At 36.1% G+C, this 18,077-nt stretch overlaps 1 protein-coding gene across 1 annotated transcript in view; it reads left to right on the top strand.

Moving 5' to 3' along the window:
* The window catches only part of ARL5B (ADP ribosylation factor like GTPase 5B), a 30,440-nt gene that overhangs the window by 8,649 nt on the left and 3,714 nt on the right, over positions 1 to 18,077 (top strand). Inside the window, exons 2-5 of the mRNA XM_008055245.2 lie at positions 10,753 to 10,813; positions 12,616 to 12,763; positions 16,057 to 16,140; positions 17,398 to 17,549. Coding sequence (XP_008053436.1) covers positions 10,753 to 10,813; positions 12,616 to 12,763; positions 16,057 to 16,140; positions 17,398 to 17,549 — 445 coding nt within the window. The remainder of the gene's footprint in view (positions 1 to 10,752; positions 10,814 to 12,615; positions 12,764 to 16,056; positions 16,141 to 17,397; positions 17,550 to 18,077) is intronic.

Here is an 18,077-nt window from a genome sequence, read left to right as displayed (position 1 = left end):
TTTGGTGGTGTCAGTCTTTTTAATTTTAGGCATTCTGTTGAGTATGTAGTGGTATCACATTGTGATTTCAGTTTACCTTTCTCTGGTGACTATTGAGTATACTATTTTACTTGTGTTTATTGGCCATTTGTAACTAGTCCTTTGAAGACAATTCAGATCCTCTGCCCATTAAAAACATTTTTGGGGGGAACTTCTTTATTATTGAATTTTAGGGATTATTTGTGTTCTGAAATTGAGTTCTTTGTCTGGTATATGTTTTGTGAACATCTTCCCTCGGTTTGTGGCTTCCCTATTCGTTTTCTGTTCTTTTCTTTTTTTTTGAGTTGGAGTCTTACTCTTGTCACCCAGGCTACAGTGCAGTGGCACACTCACAGCCGCCGCAGCCTTGACCTGCTGGGTTTAGGCAGTCCTTCCACCTCAGCCTTCCAAGTAACTGGAACTACAGATGCACACCACCATGCCTGGCTAGTTTTTGTGATTTACTGTAGAGACGAGCTCTCACCAAGTTGCTCAGGCTGGTCTTGAACCCCCAGGCTCAGGCAGTCTTCTTGCCTCAGCCTCCCAAAGTGCTGGGATTACAGGCTGAGCCACTGTGCCTGGCCTATTCATTTTCTTAATGGGAATTTTTGCTGAGCAGAATTACTTAATTTTGGTGAAGTCTAATTTTTTTTCTAATGTCTATTTTTTCTGTTGCCTGTTTAACCTGCTGCTTTCATTTAGAAGCTTTATCTATTATGCTTAGTTCTATGACCCATCTGAAAGTATTTTGGGGTTATGATGTGAGCAGGGATTGGATTGCCTTTTTTTTTGTTTGCATGGACACCTGCTTGTTCCAGCATGATTTACTGAAGACTTTTTTGTGTTTCCAAGAGGTTTATTTTGGAGCCTTTGTTGAAACTAAAAATCTAAGTGATCATATAAATAATTTTATCTCTGGGCTTTCTCTTATCTTGCATTGATCTATACTGTATGTCTATCCCAGTGCCATACCATACTTTTTCTTTCTTTCTTTTTTTTTTTGAGTTAGGGTCTCACTTTGTTGCCCATGCTGGTCACATGTCAGAGCTCACCTCCTGGACTTAGGTGATCCTTCCACCTCAGCCTCCCAAGTAGCTAGAACTACAGGTGTATGCCACCATACCCGGCTTTTTATTTTATTTTATTTTTTTGTAGAAATGAGGTCTCACAATGTTGCCAAGTCTGGTCTCGAACTCTTGGGCTCAAGCAGTCTACCCTCCTTTGCCTCCCAAAGTGTTGGGATTACAGGTGTGAGGCACTGCTCCCAACCACTTTCTTGATTACGACAGCTTTATAGTATATTTGAAGTCTGATAGTGAAAATTCTCTTAATTTTCTTGACCTGTCAATTATTTATAAGTGTGTTGTTTAGTTTCCAAACATTTGTTGTTTTTTAAATAACTAAGTCTTGGTTCCTAAATGTAACTTCCTTGTGGTCAAAAACATACTCTTTAAGAGACCTTTTTATGGTTCATCAGTGGTCTGCTTTGGTCTCTTTAACACTTGAACCTAAAAAGTGCTGTATTCTGCAGTTGTATGTGATGTTTTATAAATGTTAATTCGGTTAAGATGGTTATCAGTCTTGTTTAGATCTGTGTTTTAATGACTACCTCATGTAGAGCCCATATATCGTATAGTTGGCTGCTATTTATTTATTTTATTTTTTTATTTTTTGAGTTGGAGTCTCACTCCGTCACTCAGACTGGAGTGCAGTGGCCGCTCCCGGCCACCGCAGCCTCAACGTGCTGGGCTCCAGCGTTCCTTCCGCCTCCACCTTCCAAGTAGCTGGAACTACAGGTGCGCGCTACCACGCCTGGCTCATTTTTTGATTTACTGTAGAGATGGGGTCTCGCCAAGTTGCCCAGGCAGGTCTCGAACCCGCGGGCTCAGGCAATCCACTCACCTCAGCCTCCCAAGGTGCGGGATTACAGGCTGAGCCATCAAGCCTGGCTTGTTATTTTTTTTTAATGGTATATTTTAAACTCATTGTTGTTATTTATTTATTTATTTTTGAAGAGGCAGGGTCTCACTCTATTGCCCAAACTGGACTCAAACTCCTGGCCTCAAGCTGTCCTGCCACCTCAGCCTCCCAAAGTGCTGGTATTATAGGAATGAGCCATCATGCCCCGCCAGATCTTGCTTTTTTAACCATTGTGAAATTATCTCCCTTTTAATTGAAATATTTAGTACATTATTAATTGGAATGCATAGTCCAGCTTATTTAATTGGTTGGAATTATGATATGGTTGTAAATTAAGATCTGTTATTTTACTGTTTGTTTTATCTTTGTCCCATCTGTTTTTGTTTTTTTCTGATGTTATTGTGGTTACTCTGTTCTTCCTTTTCCACTTTATTTTGGATTAAATGATTTATTTTTAGAATTTCATTTTAATTTGTTTGTCTTTTTATCTTTTCCTTTTTTGCATTATTTTTATGATCCCTTTAGGGATTACAACATACATTCTTACTTTTTTGTGGTCTACCGAGAATTAATAACGTAATACTTATAAAATCTAAGCACCTTGAAATTAGAGTTCTACTCTCCCCTGCTCTGGTCCTTGATTCTCTGTTGTCATACATATTATATCAACATGTATTATATATCTTACAAAATATAATTTTTGCTACAAGCAGTCATATGTAAAGAGAAGGTTTAAATTGAATCAGTTATATTTACCCACATTACTATTTTTGACTTTTAATTTCCGTCTAGGAGAATTTTTCCTCAAGCAGAACTCTAGCATTTCTTATAATATAGCTCTTTAGGCTTTTTTTTTGGTCCCAAAATGTCTTTATTGTACTTTTATTTTTAAAGTACTTTTTGCTGAATATAGCATCCTAGATTGATTTTGTTTTCCCCTTTTCCTTTAATACTTTAAACCTGCCATTCAGTATTTCTGGCCTCTTTTTTTTTTCCTTATGGTGCATCAAATAACATTTGTGTCTTTTCTAACCTGTATGTAGCCTGGCATTTTTCTCTTGCTACCTTCAAGGTTTTTCTTATAGCTTTAGTTTTCAACAGATTAGGGATGATGTGCTTAGCTTTGCTTTTCTTTGTATTTACTCCATTTGGAGTTCGCTAAGCTTCTTTTTTTTTTTTTTTTTTTTGAGTTGGAGTCTCACTCTGTCACCCAGGCTGGAGCGCAGTGGCACGCTCCCGGCCACCGCAGCCTCGACCTGCTGGGCTCCGGGGATCCTTCCGCCTCAGCCTTCCAAGTAGCTGGAACTACAGGTGCGCGCTACCACGCCCAGCTAATTTTTGACTTATTGTAGAGATGAGGTCTTGCCAAGTTGCCCAGGCGGGTCTCGAACCTGCGGGCTCAGGCAATCCACTCACCTCAGCCTCCCAAAGCGCTGGGATTACAGGCTGAGCCACCGAGCCCGGCCTAAGCTTCTTGAATTGGACATTTTAAAAATATTTTATACTAACCGGTTAACTTTTTTAACTTGTATTTCTTAGACCACTTTTCTGCCAAACTGCCCAGCATATCAGTTATTAGTAAGTTATAATGTCAATTTAGTAAGGCCTTGGATTTAAAAAGCAATGCACATTCTAAAATAGAAACTATCAGAATGCATTTCATTGAGTAAAGATATTGTTTTGTTTACATTTTTGTGTGTCCTGGTTAAATTTTTTTCTTAACTGATCATTGTAAAGCCATTGAAAACCATGGTATAGGTTATCTGGGCTTCTGTTTGCCTTCCAGGTCATAGCCATCCCATGGACATCATTGTAGTTCTCTAGTTAACTAAATATGCTAGATCTGTTTCAGTATGTTCCTGTTGAAGCCTTTTTATCATTACTTTAGCTCAGTGAGTTGAATTATAGGTTTTTGGTATAGTCTTAGGCACTTTAACCTGGCCTGTGATGTGTTCTACCTGTTTTTTACATATTTTAATTACCTTGTTTACCAGAAGGTTGTTTTTCTTCTACCCAATAAACTTTTCTCTTTTGTTATCATTTGGCTTTAAGACTCAACTTTTTCACAAAAGTTAGGAGGCTACTTACTTTTGTAATGGACATATTGGGACACCATTAGCCAAAGTTAAAAACAAAAGTAAAAGTAATAGAAGTATTTTTTTTTATATTTACTATTGAATTAAGCTAGGAGGCCAGGCGCTGTGTGGCTCATGCCTATAGCCCCAGCACCTTGGGAGACTGAGGTGAGAGGATTGCCTGAGCCCAGGACTTCAAGACCAGCCTGAGCAACATGGTGAGACCTCGTCTCTACAGTAAATAAAAAAAGTAGCCAGGCATGGTGGTATATGCCTATAGTCTCAGCTACTTGGGAGGTTGAGATGGAAGGGTCAACTGAGCCCAGCAGTTTGAGGTTGCTGTAGCTATAATCATGTGTCAGCACTCTAGCCTGGACAACAGAATGAGACTCTGACTCTAAAAATAAAATATGAAGAAGCTGGGAGATAGGTTATGGTTATCTTTTCCCTTGGGGTCTAAGCTTCTTGAAGACAATACATTTCAAATGCTCATAAAGATTCTATATATACTCAAGCATTTTTGAAATTTAAAATAAGATCTTTTAAAATACTGTATCTGGATCTAGTCAACCACTAATATAAAGTGTTAAAAAATGACTAGGGTGGTAATACTTTTTCTAATAGTTTAGAGTTCTGCCTATGGAATCAAATGCCTGGCTAAAATACTTGCACAAATATGACCTTGGGCAAGTTATTCAACCTAAGATTCGGTTTCCTCATCAGTAAAATGAGGAGTGATATCACTTTCTCGCAGAGCAATCATGAGCATCAGCTTACATCATGCATGTAAAACACTTCGAATGAAACAAACTTTTTTTATGGTTGACTTTTTTCCCCTTCGCTGAGAGTTGGATTCTAGATTTCCTTAAGAGTATTACTTTGTGACACATCTGTATCTGTTACTTTGTCCTAATGATGCTATTTTGTAAGTGCTTGTTTACATACCTGATTTTAAGATTCATGAGGGTAGTCTTTGCCTTATTCCTCTTAATCACAAATATCACAGAGTCAGGCATTTAAATAAACTTAATAAGTGTTGAATTGTTGAATCATAAGATTTATATTACTGCTCCAAAAAAATTTAGACATTCAGGAATGTGAGTACTGTGGTGGGAGTTGGGGGAGGCCAAAGAATTGTGGAGAGAAGGTAACAGAGCACAGCAGAAAGAGCAGGGGAATTTTGGCTTTCACTTTGTGTGTTTACTAGAGCAGAAAACTTCATAGGACTTCAGTATCCTTATCTATGAAATAAGATGTCCCAGGTCAATAGTTTTGTGCAGTTCTGGAGTTCTGGGTTCCTTGGAGGTACATTTGGGGATGAAGGGATAGGGGCTAGGGGGAACAGGAATAGATCTCAAGTTCTGTGGTCGTTTCCAAGCTGCAACGTCTTAAGATTCTACCATCAGTAGACTGTAGGGACAGAGCTTGTTTTTTTTTTATGGCTTTTCATGTATTTTCAAGAGCCAGACTTCCTAAGTGCTCATCACTGCATCTAAGACCTCAGGTTCTAGATGGTGCCATCGTATTATCTCACTTTTTAATGCTCATCCTTTGTAATAATTCATAGTTAAATGCTATACAGTATTCCAAATTTCCCAAATCACCAAATATGGCATTTTACAAATTTGTCTGGTTATATGGTTGTTTACACATTCTATATATGTAAGCCTTACCCTAGTTACATGACAGCGTTAGTGTAAATATTATATACCTAGAAGGTGGCAGTCTCTATTTTACTATATCTTTTGGGCTTTCTTATATATTAAAATTAAAAGTTGTTCATTTTATCATACACTTTAACAAACATGAAATTTCAATATCATAAAAATAAATGTTGGTACATTATTATTATTATTATTAGTAGTAGTAGTAGTAGTAAATGTTGGTACATTATTATTAGTAATAGTAGTTGTCGCCGTCGTCGTCGTAGTATTTTGAGTTGGAGTCTCTATCTCCCAGGCTGGAGTGCAGTGGCATACTCATACCACCACAGCCTCATCCTCCTGGGCTCAGGCAGTCCTTCTGCCTCAGTCTTCCAAGTAGCTGGAACTACAGGCACACACCAACATGCCCGGCTAATTTTTTGATTTACTGTAGAGACGAGATCTCGCCAGGTTGCCCAGGCTGGTCTCGAACCCCTGGATTCAAGCAGCCCTCTCACCTCCGCCTCCCAAAGTGCTGGAATGACAGAAGTCATGCCCAGCTGGCACATTATTTCACAATTTGTTTTTAGCAGTCCCACTATTTAGTGCTTCTTTAATACTCTTCTTCCCATAGTGTCAGTCTGTTTGGCATCATTTGGTATTCCATATTAAAACTGCAAATTCTTTTTTTTAGTTAGATAAAAATGAAAAAAAAAAGGGAGAGTAAAAGAAAATTTTCTTTCTTTGATTTTTCTTTTTTTGTTGAAGTTAACCATTTTTCACCTGCATTAGTTTTCAAGCAAGTGCTCTTACTTTCTTTTGAATCCTTATCCTATATAGTCATTATGCCATATTTATTCTTTAAAATGATCTGGCTTTTAATGAGATACAAGAGAACAACACCGGAGCCAAGACTGCAAAGAAATTTCTCTGCAAGCACTTGATCAAAGTCAAACAAAAACTCTGAGCTTAGACCTTTTCTTCATTTTGTGTACATAAACTTGCATTGTGTTGAACTCTGGAGATGTTTAGATTAGTAGCTTTTCTTTCTCAGCCCATTGTTGGGAGAAGGGGCAGCTTGGTTTCATGGAAGAGATTGCAGTGTAATATGCCTCGGGTGACTGGCTCATGATGTGAGGGCACATTTTAAAACATTCTGATTCACTCGGTATAACTCTGATAGTTTACAGTAATATCTAACCTCAAGTTATCTGACTCTTCACAAAGGCTTTAAAATTGCACATACCCTGCCCCCAACACACACCCTAAGCATGAGCACCTTGTACTCTGCCCTAAGTTTGGGCAACTTGTACTCTGTGACAGAAAATTGATTTTAATATTGTTTCTGAAAAATGTGTTAAATTTGTTATAATTATATCTACAGAATCTATTCTAAATAAGTAATTTAATATTATCCATGTTACTGTTTGTTCTGCTTAACTTAATTGACCGTTAATTGTAGGGACGAGATCTTGCCAGGTTGCCCAGGCTGGTCCATCAACTAAATATTTAATTTCATATACAGCAGTTTGGGGAGTTAGAAATAAAGTATATATTGGCTGGGTGTGGTGGCTTACACCTGTAATCTCAGCACTTTGGAAGGCTGAGGCAGCAGGATTGCCTGAGGCCAGAAGTTCGAGATGTGCCTGGGCAACATAGCAAGACTCCAACTCTACAAAAAAAATAAAAGTTTTTTACTTAGCTGGGCATGCATTAATTAGCATGCACCTATAGTCCCAGCTACTCAGGAGGCTGAAGAGGGAGAATTGCTTGAGCCCAGGAGGTCAAGGCTGCAGTAAGCCGTGATCAAGCTACTGCACTCCATCCTGGGTAAAAGTGAGACCGTATTTCTAAAAAATAAAAACTAAGAATATTTGGTTTACATATATACACTTTGAGGATCAATTGAAATGGAAACCTCTACTCCCTACTCTGTTAGTAAAAATGACATTAAATATCTAATAATTTATTTGATTAGCAGCAGTTAGTTAAAATTTTAACTTTGGGGGCAGGTCCCTCCTTTAATGGAGACTGACTTGAACTATAACTGAGATATTTTGGGAAAAAAAATGTTTAACTTATCAGCTAGGTCAATAAATAATAAAAATTATTGCTAGGTTATATAAATAGTACAAATTTATAGGCATCTGCCTTGGTTAACGGTTGTAGATGAAGGAAATTATTTATATCAAGGCAAATCAACAGTAAACTAATACGTAATTAAGTTTTTGTTTTTCAGTACACAGCATGAAATCTTTGTATAGCCTATTGATTATGCCCAACCAAAAAGACAGCAGTACAGAACAAGCACCCTACATCATGTTTCTCAAGAATGGGAGTCTTTTTTGACATCAAGCTATGTCATATATTGCATGATGGTAGTTTTGCTTTTGGTATTCATTATGTGAAATACTTGATCGACTGTTAGGAATTCAATAATACTTTCAAAATACTTTCAAGTAACTTCATACTTTATTAATCTAGACACTACTAGTGGACATTTAAAGTAGCACATCAATTCAATTTTGTTAAACTATGGAGAGTGTGTATATATATATATGTGTGTGTGTGTGTGTGTGTGTGTAATGGTATTTTTCTTGTTCCTTGAATGGGTAAAAACTTTACTAACTAGTATATGTGAACTGAAGTCTTTGGTCATTGATGTACTCAAGTAGCAGGAAATTCAGCAGAGGCAGCTGAAGGGAGAATTACAGTCATGCAACATGGTATATGCAACTTTTATTTTGAACTTGGTTTTTTAGTAGAGGGTCCTTGAACTTGCTTTCACTCCTCTTGTATAGTTGATATTAAAGAGATTTTTCGGAACAAAGGTTTAAACCCTTGTGATTTCATGCTTTTAAAAAGCAGTTTCTCCTTTTCTGTAGATGTTTTGTTATAGATTCAGGTTGTTGATAATTTTAACATCAGAAGAAGGAAATTGTATATACCTTCATTATAAGACAAAGTTGAAATTGTGTGTTTGGTCTTAATTGCTCGATTTCTCTATCAATGCAGGAAAAAAAGAGATCTGAAAAAGATTTTAAGTTAATCTAACACTTGAAACTTTGTGCAACTTTAATGAAATTCACACTCTACCTTCAGGATTTGTCACTCTGCTTCCTTCACATTGGGACAAAGCTTTCAAAATGGTGCATTGTTGATGATGAGTTTTAATACAACAGGCCTTTACTGCTATGATCATTATCACAATACAAAGTGTGAAGCAAGGAACATGATTGTTTAAAAACAGCCCTGGATATTCACTAGAGCTGCTTCGGTAGTGAGCCATGTGGTACTCTCTCTCCATTTCCTTCTCCCGACACAAGTATCTCTGCCCAAATTTTGCTAACCTTTAAACTAGTGACTTCTTTCCTACTGCTGCAAGCACCTTGTGGTCTACAAATGCTGGCCAGGTGGACTTTCTAGTTCTCAACAAAATTTAGAATGCTTGTTGTCAAATAGTCTGTTCCTCCACTGATAATAGTGCTTTTGTTCTGTACCATAAGGGAGAACAAACAGGACAACACTTCAAGATTGACTCCATTAGAAATTAGGGTATGTGAACCAAAAGAGTCAAAGAAGGAGAAATTGTAGTGCCTTATAATAAGCAAACAAGTTTCTGCTTCTGCCATAGTGAAAAAACCCCTTCCAGAAAACCATGTCTATTTGTTCTGCAGTGTCGTAGGCGGTACCTACAATATGCAGGTGATTAGGAGATACATCTCAAAAACTTCCCACACATTATGGTTCCTCTTTTTTGGCTGATGCAGTATTAAGGCTTTAGAGTAGGCGTATGACCTGATACTTGTCAGAATGTTGACATTCATCAGTGATTATCAAGAACAGCAGGAGCCCTGTATGAGAAGTGCCAAATTAATAGCTACAAATTGACTGTGTTGTGATTCTTTTTTTTTTTTTTTTTTGAGCTGGAGTCTCACTCCGTCGCCCAGACTGGAGTGTACTGGCCGCTCCCGGCCATCGCAGCCTCGACCTGCCAGGCTCCGGCGATCCTTCCACCTCAGCCTTCCAAGTAGCCGGAATTACAGGCATGCGCTACCACGCCCGGCTAGTTTTTTGATTTGTTGTAGAGATGAGGTCTCGCCAAGTTGCCCAGGTGGGTCTCGAACCCACGGGCTCAGGCAATCCACTCACCTCAGCCTCCCAAGTTGCGGGATTACAGGCTGAGCCACTGAGCCCGGCTATGTGTTGTGATTCTTGTGGCAAGTTTCTCACATACCCTGGTGACGTTTACTAGCAACTTTTTCAGCATTCTGCTCTGGATAAATGAATCTTTAATATACTTGGTATAGGTAAAAAATCTGGGAAAGATGGTGTATGGGCTGTTTTCTGTGTTCAAAGGAGAATTCAGAATATATACCATTTAACAGAATAATTTGATGGGCCTTAACAACTGTTTATTAAAGAGGTAACTACTGAGTACATGGCACCAGAAGGAGGAAAGGCTTAAGAGTTTTCTGTTGTACAAATAGCAGAAACAATATCTGCTCAAAAGAATTGTGGAATTCCGATTGCAAAAACATGAAGACTAAGTAAGTGCTTATTCATCTGCAGATTAATGGAAAAAATAAAAAAACAGAGTGTGTGTATCTCAGTGACAGGGAAAACATTTCAGTTTTTGTCATTAAATGGGATTTTTAAAAGGAAGGAAAATTTTTCCATGTGTACATGTACATGGGAAAATTTACAGGTGTAAAAGAATTTGATAAAAAGTTAACTTGATTAGTACAGACTTTAAGCAGGTGTGCGAAACAGACCTTTTTTTAAACTTAAATGTTAAGTTATAATGTCTTCTAAATTAAGATTTGGGTCCCCAACCCCCAACTGAATATACGAGTGACCTCATTTTCCTCTCCCACATTCTTTTATGAGAGAACTAGGCACAATATCCATCATAATTGTCTTACTTAAGGCAGGTAGCCTTAATATCACGAAATTTCTTTCTGTATTTTAACAGCCCAGAAATAAATATCCAGTGAACGATTGTCATTAACAAGCTAACTGATAATCATTTTTGAAAGCATGTAATTAAAGTGTACAGCACTATTAAATGTTTATGGTTTGCTTTCTTTTTATAGAGCACAAAGTAATTATAGTGGGACTGGACAATGCAGGGAAAACCACCATTCTTTATCAATTGTAAGTATGAATGCTTATTAAACAGTTTTTATTATTTTAGTTCTTGAAACTAATGTTTTTATAATTAATATGAATGAGATGTATTATAATATGAAATACAATGGAAAAATATAAACATATAGTTTTTTATTTTACCAAACAAATTTATAGAGACGTGAGTAAAATAAATAACTCCATGTTTGCTGAAACCTTGACAAACACTCATTGTTATCTGGTCTTGAAAGAATCAATATTAAACTAAAAGAAAGCACATGTTAAAGTGCTGGGGTGAGGTGATAAAGTGGATTTCACTTAGTTATTACTATGCTGGAGATTATGTAAATAAATTGTTGTTTCTAGGAAGCTATGAATATCCTCCTGAGTAAAGTTTCATAATTGTTTAATGTAGCCAGACTTGTCAAATGAGATCACCCATGGAAATATTGCTGTAGTAACTTGCAAAAGGGAGAGGCTTGAAACTTTTGGAGAAATATGTTAATACGTATCTTTAAGGAAATTTTAAGAGCCCATCAGTACACTTGTCAAAGTACATCCCATTTTCCTTTCAATACCAATGATCCTTGCTAAGCAATGGAAATGAATCTACCAAACATTTTAACAAATAGTTTTTAGATACTTTATACCATTGTATGGCTCTTACCTCTTCTCACCTCATCTTGTAGAAGTACTTAACCAGTGCTTAATACATTTTTCAGCTACTTTGTTTAAAGCTAATGGTTTATGGTTTGTAGTTTTCAGAGTTGAATAACTACTTTTTCTTTGAAACATTTTTATTCATTGACCATCATGTATTTAAGTATGCTTTGAACATCCAATATAAACATTTCAACATCTTTGTTGAAATAATTTTGCACGTGACTTCAAAAATATATATGTAACCCAAGAGAGAGTTGCAAGCCTCTTCCAACATAGTACCGGTATGTTATTAGCAAATACATATTTGTTTAATAAATTCATTAATGTAGCTTAATGGTTATAATAGTACAAGTGGTATGAGCATCAGTATTTTAAATATAGCTAATTTTCATTAAAGTTTTCATTTGCCCATGACCTTATTATTATTAATTTTTTTTAAGTAGCTTAGGTTAATAAGCCTGAACTAATTTTTATGGCTAACTCTTAATTTTCTCACATAGACAGTCTTCAGGATTATGGGTAGCCTTCTATCTGGTGATGCTACTTTGCAAGTATTGTCACAATCCCACCTAGAAACTTACTCTTTCAGGATGGGCCAGTGGTTTGCATATAACTGATGACAGGGCATAGTGGTATTTGAAGTTTTGGCCACAGAAATGCAAGCTTATATCACGGTGCTCCCTTTTATTCAGATCAAGCTCACAGTTCATTCTATAGGGCTGAGGTGAGTGGATTGCCTGAGCCCGCGGGTTCGAGACCCGCCTGGGTAGGCGAGACCTCATCTCTACAATAAATAAAAAAATTAGCCGAGCATGGTAGCGCGTGCCTGTAATTCCGGCTACTCGGAAGGCTGAGGCGGAAGGATCGCTGGAGCCCAGCAGGTCGAGGCTGCAGTGGCCAGGAGCGGCCACTGCACTCCAGTCTGGGCGACAGAGTGAGACTCCAACTCAAAAAAAAGAAAAAGAAAACAAAGCTAGTCTTCTTTCTGGAGTTATTCTTTGTCTAGATGTTTATTTGTACAAATGTTTACCAAGTGGGAATTTTTCATTATGATGATTATCATCATTGGTGCAGAAAAGGAAGGTTGCTTGATTTAAAAAATATAGAGATAAAAGTTGCTTCAGGGTCTCAAGATTTACAAAAGTTTTTATGTTGTCTTTCAACAGCTTAATGAATGAAGTGGTTCATACTTCTCCAACTATAGGAAGCAATGTGGAAGAAATAGTTGTGAAGAATACTCATTTTCTTATGTGGGATATTGGTGGTCAAGAGTCTCTGCGGTCATCCTGGAACACATATTACTCAAACACAGAGGTTTGCTAAGATTATTTTTGAAATCTAATAAAAAGGACCAAAAAGTAAACACATGCAATAGATAAGCTGTACCTAAGGCATATTGACAGTTGTCTTTTAGTAACATCCTTTTTGTAAGGAATTTGGATTTTCAAACTTAAAAAAAGACAAGCAGAGAGTGTATTGGGAACTATTATTAATTGAATGCTTACTATTGACCAGGCTCTCTCAGTTCATCCTCATAATAATGCTGTGATATCTCCATTGTTAGAGAAATTTATACTAGGAGAAACTATATAACTTTTTCCAAGATCTCACAACTTTATAAGAAGTCTTATTGGGGAAGAGTAAAGTATTTTAAGCATAAATTACGATTTTCAAATAACATGAACGTTCAACATTTTGGTGAGACTGTATTTTAATTTTTAAAAAATGGATTTGCAGGTCATCCTTCTGAGTTCTCTGTCACTTACTCAATTATTTTATAAATTCAGGGCTAGCCTGCAGAGCAAATCTGGAATATCTTCTATTTCTGTTTTTATTTCTTAGAGGCAGATTTTTTTAAGACGATGCAGTGCTGTTGAGAGAGGTTTATCTTTGAGAATACTAGTGGACAATTGTATCCATTTAATTTTTCTTTGTAAGGAGGCACACCTAACCACAATTTTTTTTTTCTAGAAAGAAACCTTTTAAAAATTGGAGTTGGGGGAGGACACAGGGGAAGAGGGGCATAATACAAGGAATTTTTGGTGAACAACATTGACTTTTTAAATTTAAATAAAGCCAGTGCAGTGGCTTATGCCTATACTCCCAGCACTTCGGGACATTGAGGATTGCTTGAACCCAGGAATTCGAGACCACCTGGGAAACATAGCAAGACCTTGTCTCTACAAAAAAAATTTAAAAATGAGTTGGGCATGGTACCACATGCCTGTTGTTACAGCTACTCAGAGGCTAAGGCAGGATTGCCTGAGCCCAGGACTTTGAGGCTGAGGTGAACTGTGATCATGCGACTGAACTTCAACCTAGGCAACAGAGTAAGACCCTAACTCAAAAAATAAAATAATTTAAAAAAGTATTCTTCTAGATTTGTATTGCAATAACATATGGATATGTGTGTATATTTTCCAATGCAGTGTATAAGTAGTAAACTAGAATGGCATATCACAGGTATTCAGCACCTGTAGTAGCACTTAATTGTTTTATTGATGGGGCAGAAGATGTTGGTAAGCAAATAATATAGGTTAGCTTAATATTCATTTGTACAGTAAAGTAAAATTCTGAAACTAAAGTATGTTAGAGAATAAGAACGATTTAGCATATAATTTATTTAAACATGATAGCTGGTAGCAGTTCATTAAGTTTCATACTTAACTCCTCCTATGAAAAGAGCCGTTATCTTTGATGAATAGGTGGTCAAAGTGGAACCTATGGAATCCATGCATACTGAAAGCATTACAAAATGGTAGTTTTTGAAATTGCTGAAACTCTAAAAGACTTAGTATGGGTCCAGAAAGAGATGTGTAGACTGATGCCATTTGCATGAAGTATTCTTTTAATACATGATTTTTACCAGAATATCAAAATTAACACAAAGAACAAAGGCCTTTATTGCATCCTACCAGCATAGCACATAGCATTTGCAATCTTCATTTCTACGTAGGGATCGTATCTGTGTGGTGTTTCACCGATCACTTTATTCACTTTTGTCTTCTTGCTTTTTAAAAATCTTTTACATTGAGGAGTCATCTTCATTATAATATAAGGAGTTACAGGAGTTACCTAACTAATTCCTGACATCTTCCTTTCATTAACTCACAGTTATAGCCTTATATTCTCTCCAGTCTTCTTTTGCCATGTTGCCTTCTCTTTCCTTTTATCTCTGTCTAAGCCCAACTCAGTTTGTATTTGGATTGTCTCTTTTTCCCTAATTTTAAAGTCATTTCTATAATTTGATCCACCCTTCCTGTGTCAATTTATTTTGCATCTACCCCTACTGTAATAGTACCTTTTAATCTCATTTCTTAACTTTTTATTCTGCATAAGGTGTTTGGTTTGCAGGCTTTTTCTCACTATATCTTCTTATTTTTACGGACTGAAAAGACCTATCTTTTTATTTATTTATTTATTTTTTATTTTTTGAGTTGGAGTCTCACTCTGTCACCCAGACTGGAGTGCAGTGGCCGCTCCTGGCCACCGCAGCCTCGACCTGCTGGGCTCCGGCGATCCTTCCGCCTCAACCTTCCAAGTAGCTGGAACGACAGGCGCACGCTACCACGCCCAGCTCATTTTTTATTTATTGTAGAGATTAGGTCTCTCCACGTTGCCCAGGCGGGTCTCAAACCTACAGGCTCAGGCAATCCACTCACCTCAGCCTCCCAAAGGCATGGGATTATAGACTGAGCCACCGAGCCCGGCTAGGACCTACCTTTCTTCATGTGCACTTTTACTAATAGATTTCTCCAGTTGTCCAGCTTTAATTCATCCCTTTAGTATATAGTAATGCCTGAGTATATGTTTTGATGTAGCACATTTTTTGTTGAACTTTTATTGTTGATAATTGTTTTGTAAAAATGCCTTATGCTTTAGTTTTTTTATGTGTTTTGTCTTTTTCTTTTAAACTAGCTTTTCTCAACACTTTGGGAGACCTAGGTGGGAGGAGTGCTTGAGCCTAGGAGTTTGAGACCAGCTTGGGCAACATGGGAAGACCTCATCTTTACAAAATCTTAAATGCTTCTGTAGTTCTAGCTACTTGGGTGGGTGAGACAGGAGGCTCACTTGAGGACAGGAGGTTGAGGCTACAATGAGCTAGGATCATGCCAATGTACTCCGCCTGGTTAACAGAGTGAGACCATGTCTCAATTACAAAAAACCCAAAAAACTAGTATTTCTTTCTAATAGGCAGGCAATTGTCATATATATAAATAAGTAAGCAATTATTGATTAAATGGATTGTAGTAGAGTGTTTTGAACTTCTAGTGAAAGAGTATTATTTCACTTAATGTACGTTTATTTTTAAAAATCACTTTTTATCACCACTATTTGAAAACTAGGTATTACACAGTATTGTGTATTTAGACATCACTTAAAAAAAAACTTGGACACAGTTTTTATTTGTTGAAGTTACGAGTTATCATTTTTTAAATTTACATTTGGATTTTTCTATTTGACGTGATTCAGTATTATATAAGCTCTTTATATTGAAAAAGAAGATGCTTTATAGTAATGATAGAAGAAAGTACTTGTATCACTTGAATAGTTTTACCAAAAACTTTTCAGCACTCAATTCAGTTTTCTTTCTTTTTGTCTTCTAGTTCATCATTCTTGTTGTTGACAGCATTGACAGGGAACGACTAGCTATTACAAAAGAAGAATTATACAGAATGTTGGCTCATGAGGTAAATTTTGAAAGCAAATCTTTAAAAGAAAATGGAGTAAATTATCTGTACATTGTTTTTGTTTTGTTTTTTTACCAAGATTGATATGATGTTTTATTGCGCAAAATTTTATATATTAAATTGATGAAAGACCTGAAGTCAAAAATTTTCATTACTTTTTCACCCTTGGAAACACCCCTAAACTTGATAATTTGTAAACTGCTGTTGTTGCTATAAAGATTTTTCAAAGTTAAAATTACTTACTCATGCTTTAAAAGTCTGGTACATTTGGGTAAGATAGAGGAAACTTAAGTGTCTTTTCCTCCAAGGATTTATAATACCTGAATGTTCTTTAATTAATAATTTGAGATAGCTTAATTCTAAGTATTTCAGATATATAGAAAAACTTACCATATAAATATCCTGTGAGACCTCTCCAATCTGAGTTCTTCCATTTTCTCTCAGTGATATCCACTATCCTAAAATTCGTGATTGTTATTTCTATATTATTTTATACTTTTACTACATTTGTGTCTAAATTATACAAAATATTATATTTCATATTCTGAAAATGTTATATAGTACTACCATAATATGTACATCTTTCTGTAACTTCCTTTTTTGTTTTGTTTTTGTACAACATTGTGATTTATTCATGTTAATACATACTGCTTTGGTTCGTTCCTATTAACAACCATGATGTCTATGGTTTTCCTTGGTATGAATATACCTTAGTTGATCTGTTTTTCTCTTAATGACCATTTAGGTTATCTCTAATGTTTTGATACTATAGACAGTGCTGGAATGAACTAACCAATGAGCATATGTTATACAAACACTAGTAAATAGTAAGTATTGCCCAGCTCCTACCGCTAGTATTCTTTACATTTTGTAGGAACTCTAGCATTTGGCAGCATACTAACATGTTTTTCCGTTAGAGAGGTGCTCATGTAGTTTTGACTCATATTTGAGATTTGGGTTTTTTTTTTTTTTTTTTTTTTTTTTAGTTTGACCAAACCCTTTAGCACATAGGAAAATAACTTTTAATTATTTGACTTATATTAATATGCTTATGTTGGAGTGACTTATTAAATCGTGGTTACTTAAGATTATTTTTATTTCAATAGAAATTTAAAATTACAATAGTAGTGCCTGATGGTTTTAAAGTAGAGGCATTTTGTTCTAAATGTTTAACTGGGTATAGTTACTATCCTGCTTCATTAGTTTAATTTGAATTGTGATATTTCATGTATTAGAGACATATTATCTTGATTGCAGGATTTACGGAAGGCTGCAGTTCTTATCTTTGCAAATAAACAGGATATGAAAGGGTGTATGACAGCAGCTGAAATCTCTAAATACCTCACCCTTAGCTCAATTAAAGATCATCCATGGCACATTCAGTCCTGCTGTGCTTTAACAGGAGAAGGGTAAGTGTTAGTCTGAGGGACAGTGACTTTTTCCAAATTACTTTCAACTTTTTTAGGCCAACTTGTTTTCTTCCTGGATCTTGTTCTTTTTTTTTTTTGTTATTGTTGTTCATAATTAAGGGTGGTTTTTACATTGTGTCTCAGGCGTATAAGGTTGAAATAATTTTAGTGGAATCACTGACAACTTTTTGTAACTTTAATATAAGTATAATACTTTCTCTTAAAAAGATAAGTTATTGAATTAAGTTTTCAAAATCCAAATTTTTTATATTCTTTGTTCCTTTTATCATTTACTGAGAGAAAACTATAATGTCACCTGAATTAAAGAGGAAGCTTTAAAGAAATTTCACATTTTCTACAAGGACTTAAACTCTCAGCTTTCCACAAGAATAAAAGGACTCCTTTATTATCAGGAGTCTTTTTGGGAGGCATACTTCTAGAAAATCAACATTTGAGATAAATGCTATTGTAGATTATTCTTCTATTCCTAACATTTTGAAAGTGGATATTACAAGGAGAACCCAATGT

The sequence above is a fragment of the Carlito syrichta genome, unplaced genomic scaffold (assembly GCF_000164805.1).
Source record: "Carlito syrichta isolate Samal-C Ts95f unplaced genomic scaffold, Tarsius_syrichta-2.0.1 Scaffold301791, whole genome shotgun sequence".
Taxonomy (NCBI): Eukaryota; Metazoa; Chordata; class Mammalia; order Primates; family Tarsiidae; genus Carlito; species Carlito syrichta.
Note: the sequence above shows the minus strand (reverse complement) of the source record. Positions and strands in the feature narration are given on the sequence as shown.